This window comes from Vulpes lagopus, chromosome 1, assembly GCF_018345385.1.
Source record: "Vulpes lagopus strain Blue_001 chromosome 1, ASM1834538v1, whole genome shotgun sequence".
NCBI classification, from domain to species: domain Eukaryota; kingdom Metazoa; phylum Chordata; class Mammalia; order Carnivora; family Canidae; genus Vulpes; species Vulpes lagopus.
The window spans coordinates 23,219,449-23,239,823 of record NC_054824.1 but is presented as its reverse complement, the minus strand read 5'-3'; the positions used below and the strand labels follow the sequence as shown (position 1 = coordinate 23,239,823).

At 37.6% G+C, this 20,375-nt stretch overlaps 1 protein-coding gene across 2 annotated transcripts in view; it reads right to left on the bottom strand.

Moving 5' to 3' along the window:
• MAP3K7 (mitogen-activated protein kinase kinase kinase 7) overlaps positions 1-2,467 on the bottom strand; it is a 69,669-nt gene extending 67,202 nt beyond the window's left edge. The window contains exon 1 of one of the 2 annotated variants that reach the window (XM_041764668.1): positions 2,085-2,467. In XM_041764668.1, the coding sequence (XP_041620602.1) occupies positions 2,085-2,204 (120 nt within the window). In that variant the 5' untranslated portion in view covers positions 2,205-2,467. The remainder of the gene's footprint in view (positions 1-2,084) is intronic. The other variant, XM_041764677.1, reaches the window with a different exon arrangement.
• Between the last annotated feature and the right edge of the window lie 17,908 nt (positions 2,468-20,375).

The following is a 20,375-nucleotide window of genomic DNA, read 5'->3' as shown; positions in this document are numbered from 1 at the left end:
GAAAGGTTCAAACAATATCTAAGCCAAAAGAAGAATCTTTAGAAACTTAAAACCTTATCAGAAGTTAAATGGCTCTCTGGGAAGAGCAGTAATATGAAATGATGTCGCCTCAGTAACTTCCATTCTTCCAAGAAGCAATAATGTAAAATGCTTTAGAAAGTAGTGTGACAATATAAAGGCTGTAAGAATCAAATGATGTTAAATCTGTGAAAGCAGTTGGTAGACCATGAAGTACAAGTTATTATTATATAACAATTTGTAGTCTACCAGCACAGTTTGCCACAGAGTAGACGTAAATGCTTATTTAAAAACTGCAATTCTTTTATACTGACTCATTGAATTTTTATTCTTAAAAAAGAAAGTTAGCCATGAAAGCTGGATCAACTATCCACTTCTGAAAAAGGAATTTATCATAGCCTCAATAGAACTCACCCCCCCCCCACACACACAAATAAATTCCTCCCTCTTTTCAAAATATGGGTCCTTCTTTTAGCCATGTGACCTTAAAGAGGGTCACTGTTCCTCTCAGGAACTCAGTTTCCTAGTAGTAAGTGTCAGGTACCCTGTTGGGTTTTGATTATATTGCCTAACAGGATGTCATACAGATAAAATTAAATAAAAATTATTATCCCTGTTTCATATTTATAGTTAAGAGATAAAGCTATAATGCTCAGTGTTTATGAAACTTGCTTCAAATCACACAGCTAATAAATGGTATACCTGATATACTGAACATTCTTCTAACTCCAAAGGCCTTGCTTACGCTCTCTTGTAAAATGAGGCTGTTCTCCATGATTACTTTATGCAGTAAAAAGACATGCTTAAGGAATCCATTATTCTTCCAAAACATGCCATAGGAAAAAAAAATTATTTGTTGAGTGATAATTATCTCACCACTTTACCCTGCCACTGCCTAAAAATAATTTTGGATTTTTAAAGTAGAGGTAACTCCTTGAAGTCTGTGACACAGAACACACAGTGTTCTTTATGGACTATGTACTGCGAAGTACTTAATAAATTTTAAAAATGAAGAATACATGGTAACTGATAGAGATACTATTTTCAACTAAAGTTTTAACACTTTCTAAAGTGTGTCTTTAAAATATACATTGTTTTCACTTTTCTAAATTTTGTGGTCCGATCTACTTTATTTATTTTTTTAAAGACTTTATTTATTTATTCATGAGAGACACACAGAGAGAGAGGCAGAGACACAGGCAGAGGGAGAAGCAGGCCCCATGCAGGGAGCCCGACGCGGGACTCGATCCCGGGGCCCCAGGATCACGCCCTGGGCTGCAGACAGGCGCCAGACCGCTGAGCCACCCGGGCGCCCCGATCCAATCTACTTTATATATTTGAAAAGAAACAACATGTTAAAAGCACCTAACTGCCTTTCTCTAAAATAACTTCTCACAGAATAATGAACGGATTTGGGTTTTCAAACAGCGATTTCTGGTTTGGTGTTATACTGTGGTTGTCACTGAAATCACTGAGTTAGCTCTTCGGAATATGCCACCTCGAGACATCGTTTCACCGTAGTCTACATTACTAATGCTAAAATTTATCCAGGCTAGTCCAACTGGGGACAGAACGCTTATTATTAGGTCTACTGCTCTATCGAATAGGCCAAAATGAGAATCATTCGGTAGCTGGGGAAACGCTGTATAAGACAGGATGACAGATTTCTTTAGCAAGCATTTGTACGAGGTACGGAGCTATATACGTCAAACGTAATACAATCCTCGGCCCTTAAGAACACCAAGTCTCGGGGAACTGAAACTCCAAAACGGCCGTGGTCTTTGATGCATCTGCTACCTGTGTGTTTCAGAACCGGTGGACCACACCATCTCACCAGTTGGTCCTGCTGTTTGAGGTGATCGAACTCCAGACACCGGACCCAGAAGAGGAGGGCAGCAGTGAAGAAGAAAGCAAGCTTCCCCGGGGCATTTGAAGGCAAAGTCCTCTCTCCACCTGGCCTGTGGACCCGGCGGGGCCCTGAGAACCGCAGGGGCCCGAGGAGCCCCCTGAAGAGCTGGGACCAGGCAAAGGCCGGTTCGGGTGCCTCCATGCCGAGCCTCACTCACCTCTTCCACTTCGATCTCCTTGTAATCGATCTCTTCAAAGTTGAGGACTTGGGAGGGGGCTTCGATCATCTCACCGGCCGAAGACGAGGAAGAGGAGGAAGCGGCGGAGGCTGTAGACATGATCCCTCGCGGAGCCCGGGGGGCCCGGGGAGGCTGCCACCCGGACACTCCGGGGGGGACCCGTGCCCACCCGCCTCCGGACCGACCTTCAGCCTGAAGCCACGGCGATCCGTGGCGGGCGACAGGGGCAGCGGCCACAGCCGAGTCCCGGCCCCGGCTCCGCTGCGTTTTCCGCCGCCGGGCCCCGCCCACTGGACTTCCGGTTCCGGCCTGAAATCGGAAACTGGAGGAGGGCCGCGAGCTCTAGAAAGGGGAGGGGGGAATTTTGTGACTGAGACCGGGAAAGGAAGGGCCGGTTGGGGGTGGGGTGGGGGAAGAGCGAGAGGCGAGCTTAGAGCTGCAGAACAAATTTCGCGAGATCTTTATTGAAGGGCGCCCTCCCAACATCGGATGATACCGCGAGAGTTGATGCGGTGACGCAATTAAAGTGCGCGAGCGGAAGTGGCGCGGGGCCTGACGGAATATCAGTGCGGTTGGTCGTTCAGAGACAGGCGGGAAAGATAAAAAGTAAAGTTTCAACTCTGCTTCGTCAGCTGTGTTATGACGCGGGTCCCTTTAATCTCAGAGACCTGCGGACAGATGGGGTAGTGTTGGACTGAGTTTTTGTGACGGAGCTTTTTTCAGTCTCACCCGTAAGGGAAACTGAGCTATTTCTTTAAGAATCCTTGGGAGATGTTTTCTCTCAATGCGATGTATGGAAGGAAGCAGTTGCCACTCTGAGCCAGAGTCCTTGATGTTACCTAAAGAAAATGGTCCAGAGCGAGCCAGCCAGCACGTGTAACCTGAATAACACTATGTAGGCTGAGTGCGCAGAACAGACCTTAATATTAGGTAAGGTAGATGTTTATGACTTGTATTCATCTGAAGTTACGGATTGCATTAATAGTCCTTGCCGAACGCGGAGCACTCAGGTGCTTTAACGTTTATAATGTAATCATCAGTAACATCAAATATTTTGGCTGCCATTTTTAAAGACCTTAGAAAATAGGCTCAGAGAGATGCAAAAAATTAGGAGCCTCAAGGGCTAGGAGAAGAAGCTCGGTCGTTGTAGCTCCAAGGTGGATAGTGGTGCCTGTGTGGTGCTATCCACAGAACTTTTAGTTTTAAACTAGACTTTAAACTTTAGTCGATGTGACCTGAAGCCTAACTGGAAAAACATTGTGGAGTTCGAGATGAAGGCTGAAGGGCCAAGGATGAAACCTTAACACATGTCAAATTCTGAGACTCAGTAAAGGTAAAAGACAAAAAAAAAAAAAAAAAAAAGGAACAATTCAGAAAGGGGAAAGTGAGGGGAATGGAGAAGAGTTTTCCAATTAAAGAATAGCCGGCCCAATAAATGCTGTACAGAAAAGTAAGTTAAAACACATTTGGGATAGCAAATAGGTCATTGGAATTGGCAATTAAGAAATTATGAACTGGAAACGATCTGTCATTTTTTTATAGTTCCGGTAATACGCAATGATAGCTTGGTGAATAGCATAAAAAGAATGAAATGATTCCTTCTTGTTATACACTCTGAGCGATACACAGTGTCCTGAATACCTACACCACTTTTATGACCACTCCCAATCCCCCAGGCTCAAATATTACCTGAATTCCCGGACTATTGAACATCTCTATTTAGGTTTACCATAAACAGCTAAACTTCAAGATTCCAAAAGCAAATGCAAAAGTTACCCACCGCAAAAATGTTTTCCCGTGTACATTTTCTAAGTCCATAAAGGATACCACCCATCTACTCATTTGTACAAGTGAGAAATCAGGACCTTTTTTCTACATTTAAAGTGATGCTTAGGGGCAGCCCGGGTGGCTCAGCTGTTTAGCGCCACCTTCAGCCCAGGGCCTGATCCCGGGTTCTGGGATCGAGTCCCATGTCAGGCTCCCTGCATGGCGCCGGCTTCTCCCTCTGCCTGTGTCTGCCTCTCTTTCTCTCTCTTTCTCTCTGTCTCTCATGAATAAAAACAAAAACAATAAATAAATAAATAAATAAATAAATAAATAAATAAATAAAATGATGCTTAGTGCACTAATAACTAAGTAGAAGCAGATTAAGTCCATGGGATAACGATTTTCACCTGTCATTTCTGGATTTCCGAAATTAGGATTATATCATATGATAATTCTATCTGCAGGTCATTAATGATTTCTATTTAACACCTTGATTTTAATTCAGTGGATCTACCAAGTGGAAGCACAAGAATCGTTTGGTCAGTGTTCTAGCTGAATGACTAGCTTTTGCTAGTTCCCCCTTTGCCAGGCGTGTAAGGTCTGTTTTCTGTACCTTCGGTTTAGAACTAGAATCCTGCTGAAAAGGCACTAATCATTCTAGCCATGATGCTATTCTCCTGCTTGATTTCCTCTCCCCACCCCAACATATTTACTATATCAAACATAAAAAAAAAAATTGAAAGAATTTTACAGTGAACTCCTATATACTTACCATCAAGATTCTAACAACATTTTACGATGCTTGCTTTATCCTATATTTGTCCATCTACTCACCCATGCACATGTATTTCTACCATTTCTTCTGTTGGATGCATTTCAAAGTGAACTTCCTACTGATTCTGAAATCCACTCCAGAATTTCTGCTTCTATATTTTATCCACTGATTTGGACTTGGATACTGATACTAGTCTAAAGTCAATTCTGTGTGCTTGTAGACTGCTTTTGGGGGGGATGGGCAGGTAGGTTCCCATGCCTGGAACCTTTTCACTAGCTTATGATAAAGTCCTGCCACTGTTCATGTGTGGATCCAGTCATCCCCTAGATCAAATTTCACCTCTCCTGTGATTTGATTATGTGGGTGGTAAATCCCCATTTTTCATTTAAGCTGAGTCAGGTTGTATTTTTGTCACTGGCAATCAGTGTCCTGAGTAATACAGTTTGAATCCAGAGAAATGAGGAAGGAGGGGCTGAACTTCCCTTAATTCACCTCAATTTTTATTTTGTGTTCCCTTTAACTTTCATGAGTTAAGAATAGAAGGTTGGACCTCACAATTTCAACTTCAGATTCCTGTCTGTTGTGTCTACACAAATTTCCAGAGATACATACAAGGTTATTAAAGGGCCTTCTTGAAGTCCCTCGAAATTTGAGCACTCTCCACCAACCACCCTCATGTCAATGTCCTGATAACTACTCTTTAACCTTCAACCCTGTCTTCAATTTTAACTCTGTGCTATCGATGGGATGAGGATCAAGAGTTTTGAAATTCATTTCCCACTATCTCTTTGCATGGTTTAAGTGGGATTCTTATCTTACCTGGCTCATTTTGGATATGAGGATATCTGGCGCCTATTTTCATGGAGACTTAGCAGAAACAGACTAAAATAGTTCCGCTTTAATGTTCTTTTGCATTGGCATGTATAATACATCAGATAAAGAATTCCATACTTTGTCAGTTAATATATTTGTTATGAATAACAGGAGACTCATCTCAAAATGGCTTAAACAATAAAGGGAATTTATTTTCTTAGTTAAATGGAAAGTCAAGAGCTAGAATAGGTTTTAGATGTCATAAACTTAATGATAGCATTAATAATTTAATTTCCATTATTGTCTTCTCCTTTTTGTGGTATTTGCTATTGCTCTAGAACAGTGTTTCTCAACCTTTTTTTCTTTATTGCTCCCCTAAAGAGCCTTTTAAGATTTTTTTCTCAATGCTTCCCCCTGCCAAGTTTTAATATCACAGTTACAGTGCATGTCTGTTTATGGACTGTATGCCTGTTTTATGATTTGTGCATGAAAAGAGTAAGATTTTTTTCTTCCCAGTTTTTACCCCCACTGAGAATGTAGGCTCTAAGGAGTTTTGCTTTTCATACGACATACACACTCTACAGTACAATGACAGAGAGTGTCTCTTTTGGTAGCTCTTTCAGAAGAGCAGGGAACTTCTTTTTCAAAAAGCCCTTGGCAACTGTACCCTTGAGTGAGCAATAGAGGACAGGTGGTTTGAGGTTGAAAATATCTGGGATAACTTAGGCTGAGGACTCATGGGATCATGGGCTTTGAGAGGGAGGAGCTCATAACCAGAAGAAAAATCTGAAGACTCCTAGGAGGCAAAGCAGGGAATGGTTGTTTGGTTTGCAACCAACAAATGTTCATTATTAATATGTCTATTCAGATGGAGCTCTATATCTAGAAAGTGTATCTTTACTGCTTGTCCTAGAACCAAACTAGCCCAAACTGATCAAATATTAATCTTTCCAGGAAGCTCACAATTAGTTTTCTGTTGTACTTATTCAAAACTTCAATAACACAGAGGATAGCCAGCTCCTTAACAATTCAGTGACACTGCTGGAGAGCGGCTCTCCAAATTCGTGCATTTCTCAAATATTTGAGTGTATTCCATATTTTCTAACTCCCCACATCTTTATCCTAGGTCTTTCACAGCCCATGGAGTTGCAGAAAGGGTTTGTGTTTCAGATGCCCACAGTGTGGATGGTAAAGGCCTGTGAGGGGGGAGTAGAGACAGGTGCAATTCCAAAGCATTCTTGACATTATGTATAACAGACATTTCTGTTTGCAGCTAACTAATATTTTATTTTTTACTCCCTCAGCTAAGCTGGCTGTAAGACAACTGCTTTGATGGTGGCTTTATGTCCTACAGATGAAATCTCCATTGTTTTTGAAATATTTGATAAGAAAAAGTTCAACTGGTTTCAAAATCCATTCATATTATCACAAGGAATTTGAATATTACATTTGTATTTTTTTACATTTGCATTTATTTTTTGAACATTACATTTGCATTTAAAGAAAAGCTGTTAGAGTCTCTTTTTTTTAAACAATTGATTTTCTTTTTTTTTATCTTAAATTTTTATTTATTTATGATAGTCACACAGAGAGAGAGAGAGAGAGAGGCAGAGACACAGGCAGAGGGAGAAGCAGGCTCCATGCACCGGGAGCCCGACATGGGATTCGATCCCGGGTCTCCAGGATCGCGCCCTGGGCCAAAGGCAGGCGCCAAACCGCTGCGCCACCCAGGGATCCCAGCTGTTAGAGTCTTAAATATGATTTCAACTTTTGCAAATTTTAAAATGGTTCTAAAAACTTTTGAACACTTTTTTCATTTCTTTGTATAAACAAAGTTCTTCTTTGGTGATGACTATCAAGAATTTGAAGGGAACATCCTTAAAGGTCTCCATCAGGAATTGATAGTAAGCAGTTTAAGCAGAAAATCTTATATTAAAAAGTGAAGTTTATGAAGGAAAGCATATTAAAAATTACTATTAAAATTTTGAAAAATATATTTGATATTTATATAAACTCAATGCTTAACATTGTTTCTAATGTTTTGTGTTTATTTTTAAAAATTACATAGTATGAGAAAAGCAATTACATTCTTTTATTAAGCCCCAGATAGATACCTTAAAATCCTTCACAGTTCATCTCAGAGTATCTTACAATTTCATTCTCTATGTGAAAAACTTTAAGAAGCACTAAGAGGCCGTTGTAGTAATCAAGGCAAGAAATAATAGTGTTTTTAACAATGTAGATAGTGGCCATAGATGTTATAGATAAATGGATAGATTTGAGAGATACTGAGGAGATGAAATCGGTGGAATTAGAGATTTACTGGATGTGGAGGGAGGAGGGAAAGAAAAGAGCAATATAAAGAATAATTTCCAAAATTCTCACTTGTGCAACTTAGATACGAAGGGTGCTATGTACAGAAGCAAAGACTGGAACAAGATTGAGGGAGAAAAGAATAAAGATACCAGTTTTAGACACTTTGAGCTAGAGGTACCTGAGAGACTTCCGATTATAATTATCAGTCTTAGGGAAAAACACTGTGCTAGGGAGACAGGTACTGATCTGCTGACAATAATTTAAGTCGTGGAAATGAAGAGGTCATCTAGGGAAAATGTGTCAAGTGAGAAAGAATAGGACTTAAAACGAGCCTTAATAAAATATTTAAGGCATGAGTGGATGCAGAGGGATTGCTAAAGAAATCTGTGGAAAACTAAAAATTAAGATGTGGGAACCAGGATAAAAGTGTGTTTCAGTGTTCAATACTTCCAAGGAGTTAAACATGAGGTATCCACATGTGGGTGTTTAAGGTTCCCTGCAGTATAGACTTGAGTTCAAAATAGGAGAAGAGGGGTCTAGGTCAGGAACTGAAGGCAGGCTTTGCTCATACTACCACATTCTGGTGAAGGTAATGTCATCAAGGTAGGAGGATGGAATATATTTCCTTTACCAGCTTGTTATCTTGAGTTGGAACTTATGTAGACATGTATGTGAGCCTTTATTTGTATTCTTGCCCTGGGCCCACAAATATTAGGAGTTCTGTTTTTTATGTGTTAGGATTCTGTTCCTGCATACTAGTGGTCCACAGGTAAGATGTTCTCAACTTGGATTTGCAATTTCCCAAATTTCCCGCAGATGTCTCAGCTCAGTCACCATTCCAGAGGTAGTGATGTTAGCCCCCACCTTCATCAACATACGCCTTGACTTTCCATCCATTACTCAGTTTTATTTCTAGCCCTTTACCTATCTTACATCATCTTATTTAATTATTTGCTTCCTTGTTTATTTTCTGCTCTGCCAAGCCTCCCTATTCCTGCTCATTGGATATTCGTTAGTTCCACGGCACAGGGATTATAAGCATTGTGCTCATCACTGTCTCAGGATTTAGAACAGCATCTGAAATGTAGTAGACATTTAATAATTTTCTAAACTGTAAATGAGTATCTTTACTTCTAAGTAAATACTGTTTAATTTATTTCAGGCATAAGGAATAAATCACATTTTCTATAGTATCATTGAGAGAAGATTTAATAAATGGCTGAATTAATATATAAGTAGCGTATCAATTGTTTATCCTGGAGATTTCTTAAGTATTTGAGAGTTTCAAAAATGCTTTGTTCTCCTGGGCAATTTAAATCTTTCACCTATCTTAAAATTACTAATTTTTGAGATATTTCTCTCTCTAGATTTTGCAAGGATAAACTTCAGTTCCTCTTCTTTCCAAATACTCAGTACTATTTAATGCATTTAAATTGCTTATTGAGATTGAAATGTTACTGTGGTGCTAATGATTGATTTCAGAAATAACTGATATTTTAACTAAAATAGATAAAATCACAGGTGCCTGGCTGACTCAGTCGGTAGAGCATGAGACTCTTGATCTCAGGGTCCTGAGTTCAAGTCCTACGTTGGATGTAAACCTTACTTAAAAAAGTAAATGAAATAGATGGAGAATCAAACAAAACAGACAGATTTTTATTGTTTGAGCTTCTGAGGCAAGCTTAAACATCATGATATACTTCAGCATTAGTTTTTAAAAGCAAAAACTTAAATAACATACTTCATAAATAAAAATAATATTCATAGAAATAGCACTCTTCACTACAAAAGTGCATTCGTTAAATGTTTTATTTCATGAACTAATATGTCAAATCAGTTTCTTAGATGGTCTATTTCAGAAGAAATTCCAGAAGCAATTTGGCTTCATTTACGGGAATAAATAAGGGTGTTTTATTTCACACTGCCTCAGGGAATCACAAATTAAAACTTTCCACTAAAATGGATGCCATCTACTATGCATTATTTCAACAAACAAACCACTCCACTCTGCTGAAGTTGCAATCAGGGTAAGGGATATATAATGCTTGAAACCTGCAAGGCTGAGAGGGCCTAGTTTGCATTCTTATTCCTAAGCAGCCCATTTCACGTCTTCCTTTGAGTTCCCCAGCACCCCACAGAGCTACTCTCAGTGGTGCAAAGCTCCATTAAGTAAATAGAGGCTCCATATTTAGAAACCATCTCTGGGAATTCAAAGTGTGCTGAGGGAAATTGGTACTATCAAGATTAAGGTATTAATGAAAAGTTCTGTTAAATTTCTGTTGGGATGCTAATTAATCTTCTAAAAATTGTTAATCAATTCAATTATGTAACGCACTTAAACTTTAACACATGGTACAGGAAAGAAAACAGGGTCTTTCAATTATGCCCAGAGGCATTCAGAAAGTTAAGGGAAATAGTCTAAATGAAAATCATCCCCCAGTGGTGTTTTAGCTTGATCTTCAATACTCACTTGTTCTGTCATATTTGATAAGTTTGGGAAATCAATATTTAAAGCTCAGATAGTTGAAGAAATACTGGAAGTATTAGAAGAATTCAGGAAATGGAATTATGACAATTTATATGGAATCTCCTACTTGTAGTGCGGAAGACAATTTTAGCATGGAATATTAAATTCATGCCTGTAGCTTTAGCTTGAATTGTTATAGAAATAATCCAATAATTTTTTAATATTTGAAGCCTGACTGACCACACTGTCAGTATTGAGCTAAATGAGTTACCCTGGAAGTTATGCTATATTCCTATTAATATTACAATATTTTGTATTGTTAGGAATATGAATCATATCAAAATTGTTAAATATTAAAATGTCAATCCATCTCTAAATCTTAATGTATATGAAAAGGTGTGAAAGTATATAGTACACTTCCTAGGAAACATGTGGTGTTCAGAAATGTTAATATGAATTAAATACTAGATAGAGGAACAGAAGTAAATGACATGATATGACAACAAAAGTTAGCCACAGCCTATAGTTCTGTCAGTAAGTATTACTCCTAGAGAATCTGATCAGGTAGGTCTAAAATGTGACTGAGGCAGCCTTGGTTTCTATTTCACAGCCTGGTCAGAGTTGAGAACTGTTAAGATCACATATAGGTAGTAGCACATATTTTAACAAATAATTATAATAATTCATTTTGAAGAACTAAAAAATATACAACTTTAATCTTGGGCCTATTTTTTTTTTTAAGATTTTATTTATTTATTCATGAAAGACAGAGAGAGAGAGAGAGAGAGAGAGGCAGAGAGACACACAGGCAGAGGGAGAAACAGGCTCCATGCAGGGAGGCCGACGTGGGACTCCATCCTGGGTCTCCATGATCACACCCTGGACTCAAGGTGGCACTAAACCGCTGAGCCACCTGGGCTGCCCCTGCGCCTATTTTTCTATTGTTTAAAAGAAGAAAGTTGATGTTAGTGATTCTCTTCTGATTTGTAATACTTTTTTTTTAATACATTTTTTTTTGGCCACAGTTGAAGACTGTTCCCAGTAGCATCTATGGAACAATTCATGTGAGGACACATTGATCTTGGCTGTAATCTTTGGTTATATAAATTCAATAACTCAGTTTTATTGGTTCACTCAAAGGATGATTAGGCTTTAGATTTCTGCTTATCAAAACCACTAGTGACCATAAGAACTAAAAGCTGATACTATATACTAGTGCTTCTGAGTGAGGGACTGGAGAAAAGGAGCCTAGTTAAAGCAGGGGATTACTATAATAGAGTAGATTAAGAAAAGGAGGCTTGAGAGGGGTGATGTTTTTAAAGATTATGGTGCAGTTGCGATGAACTCACCAGTGTCCTATAAAATCATTTTACCAACATTCTCTGAATACTTTTGGAAAGACAATAATTAGCGTTGTAACCGTAGAAAGATGTCTCATTTTAATGGCCCTTGAGGTTCTTTGTAAAATCACCAAAACCTATTTACCTGAAAGCTTAGAGCCAGATTACTACTCCTAGATTCTATCGAGCTATTAAATTAGATCCTACTACCAGTTGTAGCTGCTAACAATCCAGTTCTAGACTTTTGCATATTGGACTGTCAGATGATCAAATTGCTTTTAAGTATATTGAGGTTCCTTAAGAAAAATAGATTAATTGTAACCTTATTTGTTTGCAGGATGTTTTTTTGAATATGGGCCTTTCCTGGAAACACATGGAGCCTTTTTTATTTATTTATTTGATGAGATAATTATACTTTAGGATTACATCATTGTGATTTTCCTAATAGTATTTCCTTTCTTTTCTTATTTGATCACTAACTATGGATTTAAGGCCAATTATGCTTAAAACTTGGGGGTGGTGTGGTGAGATTCTTTGGTTTCAGGGAGAAGAAATTAAAGTTGAAATTTAAGCAGAGTAAAACATTCTAAAGTATGCAAGCTCAATTAATCATTAAGAATAAATCTTCAGGGATGTTTAGGAATATGATCATGCTGTAATAAGTATATCAAATATAATGTACTGCATGGTCATTGAATAGAAATTGATAATTTGGGGATAATGAAAAATATTCAGTTTATGTTACAGTTTTAAATCTCCAATTTTTTTTTTTTAACTTTCCTAGTAAATACTTGTGTTTCCTTGATAAATGGCACTTGCTTAACATTAGTAGTCATTATCCTGGTCAAACTGGGTTCACAGCCTAAAGGAAAATTTCATTCTGAGATCAAATGAAGCAATTCTTGATCAATCTAAATGAGAGTAAGTTTTACACTTCCTTGTATATCCAGACAATTCAAGAGTTTATTAATCAATATAAGCTATCTTCATTAAAAGAGAAGCAATAGCATATTTGAATTGACGTGTTTATTAAACTAACAAAAATGGAGTTGTCTTTGGTTTTAATTTCATATAATATTGCTTACCTTTCTTGCTCAGAATTGATCTCTGTTTTTTCTAAAGGACTCATTATCAACTTTAATAAACCTCAGATTGATCCCCTTTGGAAAACAAAGAATACATTATTTCCTGTGTCTCTAGCTTAATTTACACACAAAAATGCATATCCTCAGAATTGATAATTCACCTCCAATTGAAGCATATTGAGCTGACATACAAAAGATTTCGGAAAGCAGCAAAATTTAGCTATAGGACTATAATATGTGAAATCTCGGTTAAAAATTTGAAATATCTTTAGATTTTGAGAAAGAATGTGGAAGATTTAGGATATGTAGAGAATAAGTTAAATGACTACACTTCTTTCAAAATGCTTTCTAACTTTAAAAGAATGCTTTTTAACTTTAGATTTTTAATTGACTATGTAATTGTGTTTATATTAGAAATTGTTGGGATTTAATATATTATTTTTATTTTTGATGTTTTATGGCTAAGACAGTGTATGTAACTATCTCTTAGAAAAAGTCCTACATCAGAGCCCTTTCCTCATAGTTAGATTGTGAAAAGAAAACATTAAAAAATAAAATTGAGAGTTCAGTGTGAGTGGGCTCCGTATCTGTTCCAGAATAGCTCAGTCGTAAATAGGTTATCCACTCTTCCATTTACTGGGTGATTTACTGAGTGTAGACAGTAGTAGCTACTATACTATAATGCCCTTAGAGGCTATTGAGCATGGTGCTATGAAGTAAGAGTTTTATTTTCATATTCTCTCTTTTAAACTCTACAGCCTTTTCAGTTACACATACCAATTGCCATTTCTTACCTGTTATAGCAGACACTATAAGTGTCATACCCATAACCCTCTCAGATTCTTTTAGTATTTCCAAGCATGCCAGCTTGATTTTTGTTGGGGAGCTAACTTTGGTTACCAAAACTCACTTTGTTGACATGCTTAGGTGGTCTGAAAATGCATGAAAAGTAGTGGCTCTTATCCAGTGGTCATTGGTATAGGAGGTATAAATACCGGGCTCTTTACCCCTTTACTGGAATAATTCTAGAGCTTCCCTGTGGTGTCCACAGTAGTAGTTGGCTTGTGCACCACGTATTACCTGCCTTTCCTCTTCTGTATTCTCATTACCCTGTCAAGGTCACTATCTCAAATAAACCAGGTGCATGCAATCCATATCTCAGGATTTGCCTTTAGGGGAACCCAGCTAAGAATTCGGTATTCTCTAAACAATAAAGAGAGAATCTTGGTTGTAGCCAAGCAAGTCTACAAAATATAAATAGTAGGTACAATTTGTGTTACTTTTTAAGCCTGAAAGCTTTTATACTCCAACATATGACTGGCAAAGTCTTAACTGGATATATCTGATTGTAAGTTCACATTTACGTGTATGCTGTTTTGGATTCACCAAATGATCCACCAAATTGTTCCCTTTAAATAATAGGAGTAACTGGTTAGAGTGATTACATATGCCATTTTTTTAAATTGAACAAAACATACTGAACATCCACCATGTACTAGGTACTATTCTAGGTTTTAGAGATACAGCAATTAACAAGACTATTGATTACTTAGTCTTAACTCTCCACCCTTTTATGGAAGTTTAAGGTTGAGTTTATTTTATTGTTTTCAGCTATATTTACATACTATTTTTGCAAATCTTAATAAATTATTGGTTTTACTCGATGTGTTTAATACTTTTCCCTAGTACTTGTATTGTAAAACTCAAAGTTGTGATACATTTCCTCTGTTATGCTTTTCCATGTTAATTGCAGCTTACTGATGTTGTATATCTGGTAGGTCTACTTAATCAGTTCTTTTTTTTCCTCTTCAGTTTCAGACATTCTGTCTTTCAAGACTGCTTTTTCAAGAATGACTTCATTATTGCAGAATTTGTTTTGAGGTCTACTTTATTATTCCAGTAATATCTTACTGCAATTAGCATTTTTCAATGTTATATTTGATTCAGCCATATTTACACATAAGATTTTTTTTGAGTTTTTGATTAAGTATAAAAATGCTCACAACTGAATACATTTTTTATTAAGTAAAAAGGGGTCTTAAACACAAGTAATTCTTAATACTATGTAGAATAGTATATAGCATTTTGAAATAAGCATCACATTTAGCTTTTCACATTCTAACAATTTTCAGCTTAATTTAGAGAATATTGAGTTAAAACTTAGAAATGCACAAAATTCTTGTAAATGGTTATTGCCTTCCTGTCATGTGTCAGGATTGACCTAAATTAAAAGCTGTGGTTTTTTTCAAATGGATGCATTGATTGGAATGTTCACCCGAAATTTGAACTCAGCTGAAACTTGAGGAAATAGCAGGGAGTTTATACATATAGAATCTGTTAAAGTTTTGTATTCATATGATCTGTGTGTTCCTTTGGAAAAAAAAAGTTATTCTCTGCCTTTAATATTTTTTGCACATAGAAATGATTCTTAACACTCTGTAGTTGGCTTTTTATTCGTCTAATATTCAGTGCCCTTTCTTCTGGCATTAGCATCTTGGTTTTCCTTTCGAATAATCCCTCCATACTTGGGTTTCAGGTGAAGTTGACTGCTCCCTCCCTTTCAGTGGCGAAAACCATCCAAGTGTGGCCAAGAAGTGTAGTACCTTCCTTTGGGTCAGGGACGATTGGTTCAGGAGTAGATATATAAACCAAGTCAGGCCAATCAGAGCCAATAGACTAGCTACAACTATGAGAAAGAGGCATTCTCTTTCTGCTAGGGTTGCTAGACTGGTAGGTAGTCTGTATACCCAGAGCTACTACTAGGTGTTCTTATGACTATTTGGGGAGACCTTGCTTGAGAACAAAGCATGTAAGGGAATTGGAGTATGGATGGAAAGAGACAGGATCCTAAAGACAATGCCTAAGCATCCGAGTTCAGAGGTGCCTGGAGATTCACCCCTGAACTATTATTTGCATGACCCATTAAGTTCCAACTGTTCCACCAAATAGTCCCCCACTACCCCTTCACAATTTTATGAGACTTGTTCTCTCTATCTCAACAAGACTTTTGTGATCAAAACACCAAATAAGTAGACTTCTATTTTAAAATCTTTTGGCTCTTGGGATATATGCAAGAGAATTAAGCTTTCTTTTATGTGAGGCAATAAGAGGAGTCTATGATGTTGAAACCATAGTTAGTTGCTTGGGGAGAGCAGAGCCATTGAAACTGAGTATGACCTGAATCTACAATAATAAAGAAGATCTGTGGGGTACCTGGGTGGCTCAGTGGTTGAGCATCTGCTTTTGGCTCAGGTCGTGATCCTGGGGTCCTGGGATAGAGTTCTACATCAGGCCCCCGCAGGGAACCTACTTCTCTCTCTCTCTCTCTGCCTATGTCTCTGCCTCTCTCTGTGTGTCTCTCATGAATAAACAAATAAAAGCTTTATAAAAAAAATAAAGACCTATTGTCCTTTGAGATACACTGTTGATTTAAGAAATGTATGCCAAGTTCCTGTTACTTTAGGCATGGGAATAGAGTAGTAAGCAATACAGATAAAAACCTCTGAACTCTTGGAGCTGACATTCTTGTGTTATTCCAGAAGACTTGGTACCCAAAACTGGAGCCATTTTGGGGGGCAGGGGGCACTCAGGAAGACTTAATTCCTCTGCCTGAAACCCAGTGGTTTCCCACTGTACTTAAAATCCCGAGGCCTTAGCATGCTTACCAGTACTGCATGGATCTGGCCCATGTTCACTTGTCTAAAACCTTGTCCAAGAACTTACACTCTCCTTACTCAAGCTGCTCCAGGCAAGTAAACTATCTTTCCTTTCTTGAACATTCATCTGTCTCACAAACATTCACATCTCTGCATCTTGTCTATCTCTTCCCCTGACACTTCAGGTGGTCACAGTTTAAATGACACTCCATCAGAGAGACATTCCCTCCCCACCCAGCCTAAAGTGGATCTCCTTAATATTTGATCTCTTTTTTTCCATGGTACTTATAGTAAATTTAATATGCATATATATTTATATTGTTTTTTAATGTTTATTTACTACCTCTCCCTCTCTGTGAGGTCAGCGACTATATTTGTTTTGTTCACCGCTGAATTACTCAGTGCCTGGCATAGTGCCTAACACATTGTAGGGACTTAAATATATTTTTGCATAAATATGTGGCTTGACCTCAACCTTTTTAGATGTAGCTTTTACTGTCTTAACCTTTTTTTTGAGCTTCATGCTTTCTAAGTCAAGGACCCTGTATTTACCTCTTCTTTAAGCTGCTTATCCTAGAGGTCATTGTGGTACAGCAGTCATCGTCTATTTATGTGATAGGCTGGGCTGCAGGCACCAAACTGGGAGAGTGACCACAGAAACCTGATGAGCTAACTGAAACCAAAACAGAAACTCTGCCCTTTGAACTAGAGCTTTTCAGAGCTGGAATTGAAAGGAGCAGGGTAATCCCGAAAACCCGTTGGTCATTATGGGAACATAGAATCCCAAACCTAACTGTGGGCTAAAGAGGCTCAGGCAAAACATGGAAGCCAGTGATGAGACTGGGAATATGGGCAAGTATGTCAGCTTCTAAGTTTGTTTGGAGTGTGATGTTTGTGTGAGTTGGAAGTGGGTGGTATAGTGGACAGCTATAACTATTTACCTACTAACTGCCTGACACACAGAAAAGCTGGATTACCAGGCAAAGGTAGACCCTCCAGGTGGGAGAATCAACATAATCTGAGGTGGTGGGGGAATTGGAGGCCGTGGAAATGAGATGAATCAACATACTGCTCTTTCCTATTCCCATCCCATACTGGTTCTTTATTTGTTTTAGATGGGGGTGTAAACAGATCCTATCAGCCTACTCTGATCCCTTTTAGATTTCAAGCCTTCTTAGAGCCAAGGTATTAATTTTTCTCCCAGATGTTTCATTATGAAGTTTTCAAATGTACAGCAAAGTTGACAGTATTTTACTGTGAAACCCAAATATTTACTACCTAGAGTCTAACGTTAACATTTTTATTTTCCTTGTTTTATTACTTCTCCATCTATTTAGCTCTTTATCCACGTCTTAATATAAACTTTTGATGTATTCATTGAAGGTAATTGTAGACATTGCTACATTTTTCTTTAAGTGCTTCATCATTCATATCATTTACAAAAGTTCAGCATTTTTTACATTTTTTTCTTTCTAGTAAGTTTTACACATCATAAATGTACAAATCTTTAGTATCCATTTGCTAGGTTTTGGCAAGTGGATACCCCTATATAATCCAAACTATTAAGGTATGAAACATTGGCATCATCTGTATAAATTCCCTTATACTCCTTACCAGTTGATTTCTGCCTCAATCCTCAAAGGCCAGGGCTGTTCTGTTTTTTGGGTTTTGTTTGTTTTTTATTTTTTCCCTATTTAGTTTGAAGACATCAATTTATACAAGTTAAGGTCATTAATAAGCCCTTAAATAGCCTTTTTTTTTTGTAATTGTTCTTCTCATGATTCAAATAAAAACTGCTTCCAAAATTAAAAATCAATCAAAATTTAAAAGGTAGAACTTGGCACAGGGTCTGCTTCGTAATGAATTTCTGAAGTTAGGTAGAGCCTAGTGTTGTATTATCTCACTCACATTTTCTTAGGGTGCACTAAGAATAGAATAAAGATAGGATCAGAGATTACAAGTTCATTTTAACAGGAAGGAAACAGTATTTCTATGGTTATCACCCCCCCCCCCCATCCTTATCTTACCGCCCCTTCCAGGCCACTCTAAGCTCATTCTGGTGTCTTAAATTCTTACCAGTGCTTTTAAGAAGTCATGCTATCATATAATCTTGCTAACATGATCAAAATCATCCCTCTGTGTTAACACTAGCTTGTTACCCTTACTTGGGTTAAATTGGTACTCCTAAAGTCTCTGCTAACCTAAGGATGTGTTTCCCAGGAACATCCTTGGTCTCTTTTAGAAATACACTCAGATATGTCTGAATTTTCTGTGGGTTTGTAGCTTAGCTTCATATTGGTGTCTGTTGCTACTATTACAAATGACATCCTTGAAAACTAAACCACTGGGACGCCTGGGTTGCTCAGCAGTTGAGTGTCTGCCTTCGGCTCAGGGCGTGATCCTGGAGTCTCAGAATTGAGTTCTGCGTTGGGCTCCTTGCACGGAGCCTGCTTCTCCCTCTGCCTGTGTCTGCCTCTCTCTCTGTCTCTCATGAATAAATAAATAAAATCTATTTAAAAAAAAAAAAGAGAACTAAACCACTGATGAGGGCCATTCCTTTTTTCTAGCTGTTACTCCTCCAATACCATGGGAAACACTTTGTTTTCTGTTGGCCTTTAGCTTTCATACATTCCTTTTCATGTCTTAAAGTGAAGACTTAATACATTTAAACATTGACACACCTGCACAGCCTTCTGCACATTGAATTTGGGCTCCTATACACCATCTTATTAGCAATGATTTAGAAATCATGCAACCAAATCATTAGCTTCACCTATCTCCTTGGCTTTATCCAAGTAGCAGTATTTATTTAATAGTTGAATATCCAATTGTATTTTATCCTTATTTGAAAAATGAATAGTAGAAAAATGAATGGGCTAGTGGGAAATAAAGGACAAAGTATCTTAATAATAAATTTAGGACAAGGACTACAATCATTAAATGTGCTGAAAGCAGTGACATCAATTTCAATCAAAAGTCCATTAGACTTAAGAGTGGCTTTTCTGCATGTTCAGATATATTTTTTTAAAAAGAAAACATATGTGGGATGCTTTAGAAATATACCACCAAAGATTGGGTTTAAAAGGTAAAGAAGAATGAGAGGTTTTATAACATTTTGCAGCTTTTTGAGAAGAAAACCCAATGTGAAAATAGTTTATCATAATGTAATTTTCATATTAGTATTTATTGAAATTAATAATGACAAACATATATGTCATTATTTACCCAGTGTAGATTTATCCCAATATCCTATAATCTCCCTGGATTTTTTCCCCTTCCTCTTTTAACCATTCTTTCATGAGAACCTAGCAAATGACTAGCACTTACACGGGTTTAATAAATGTTGCAGGAATTAACAAATTTGTGTGAATATTCCTATAGAAAAGCTACTGTGCTGTTAGGTTGAAAGATATGCACATTTTAAATATTGATAGATGCAGCCAAATTGCTCAATCCCATTCTTGAGGTAGTAGGAAAATCCAAAAAGGATGTAGGTTTATTGTTTTCATGTGAAGAACTTAATGTGCTTTTAAAAATCCTATATTATTGTGTTTAAAATGTTCAGGTAGAGAAGTATATTGGATTGAGAAACTATGTTTTAAAATTTTGAAATTGTTGTTTCTTTTTTTTATTTTTATTTTTATTTATGATAGTCAGAGAGACAGAGAGAGAGAGGCAGAGACACAGGCAGAGGGAGAAGCAGGCTCCATGCACCGGGAGCCCGATGTGGGATTCGATCCCGGGTCTCCAGGATCGCGCCCTGGGCCAAAGGCAGGCGCCAAACCGCTGCGCCACCCAGGGATCCCAAAATTGTTGTTTCTTAGAGTTTGGTAGTATGGTTACTCTGGGGTAACAAAAACCTGAAACTTGTATGTGTAGGTGTTGGCTGGGTGGAGAGTAGGCAATGTATTTTGGATACAGGGACAAGCAAGTGCAAATACAATATATACAAACAAAAATCCAAATATTCAACATTTGAGATGAAATTAAGTACATTATATACATCCATACCTTGGATGATAATATGGAGTCAATTATAAGAAATGAAGTG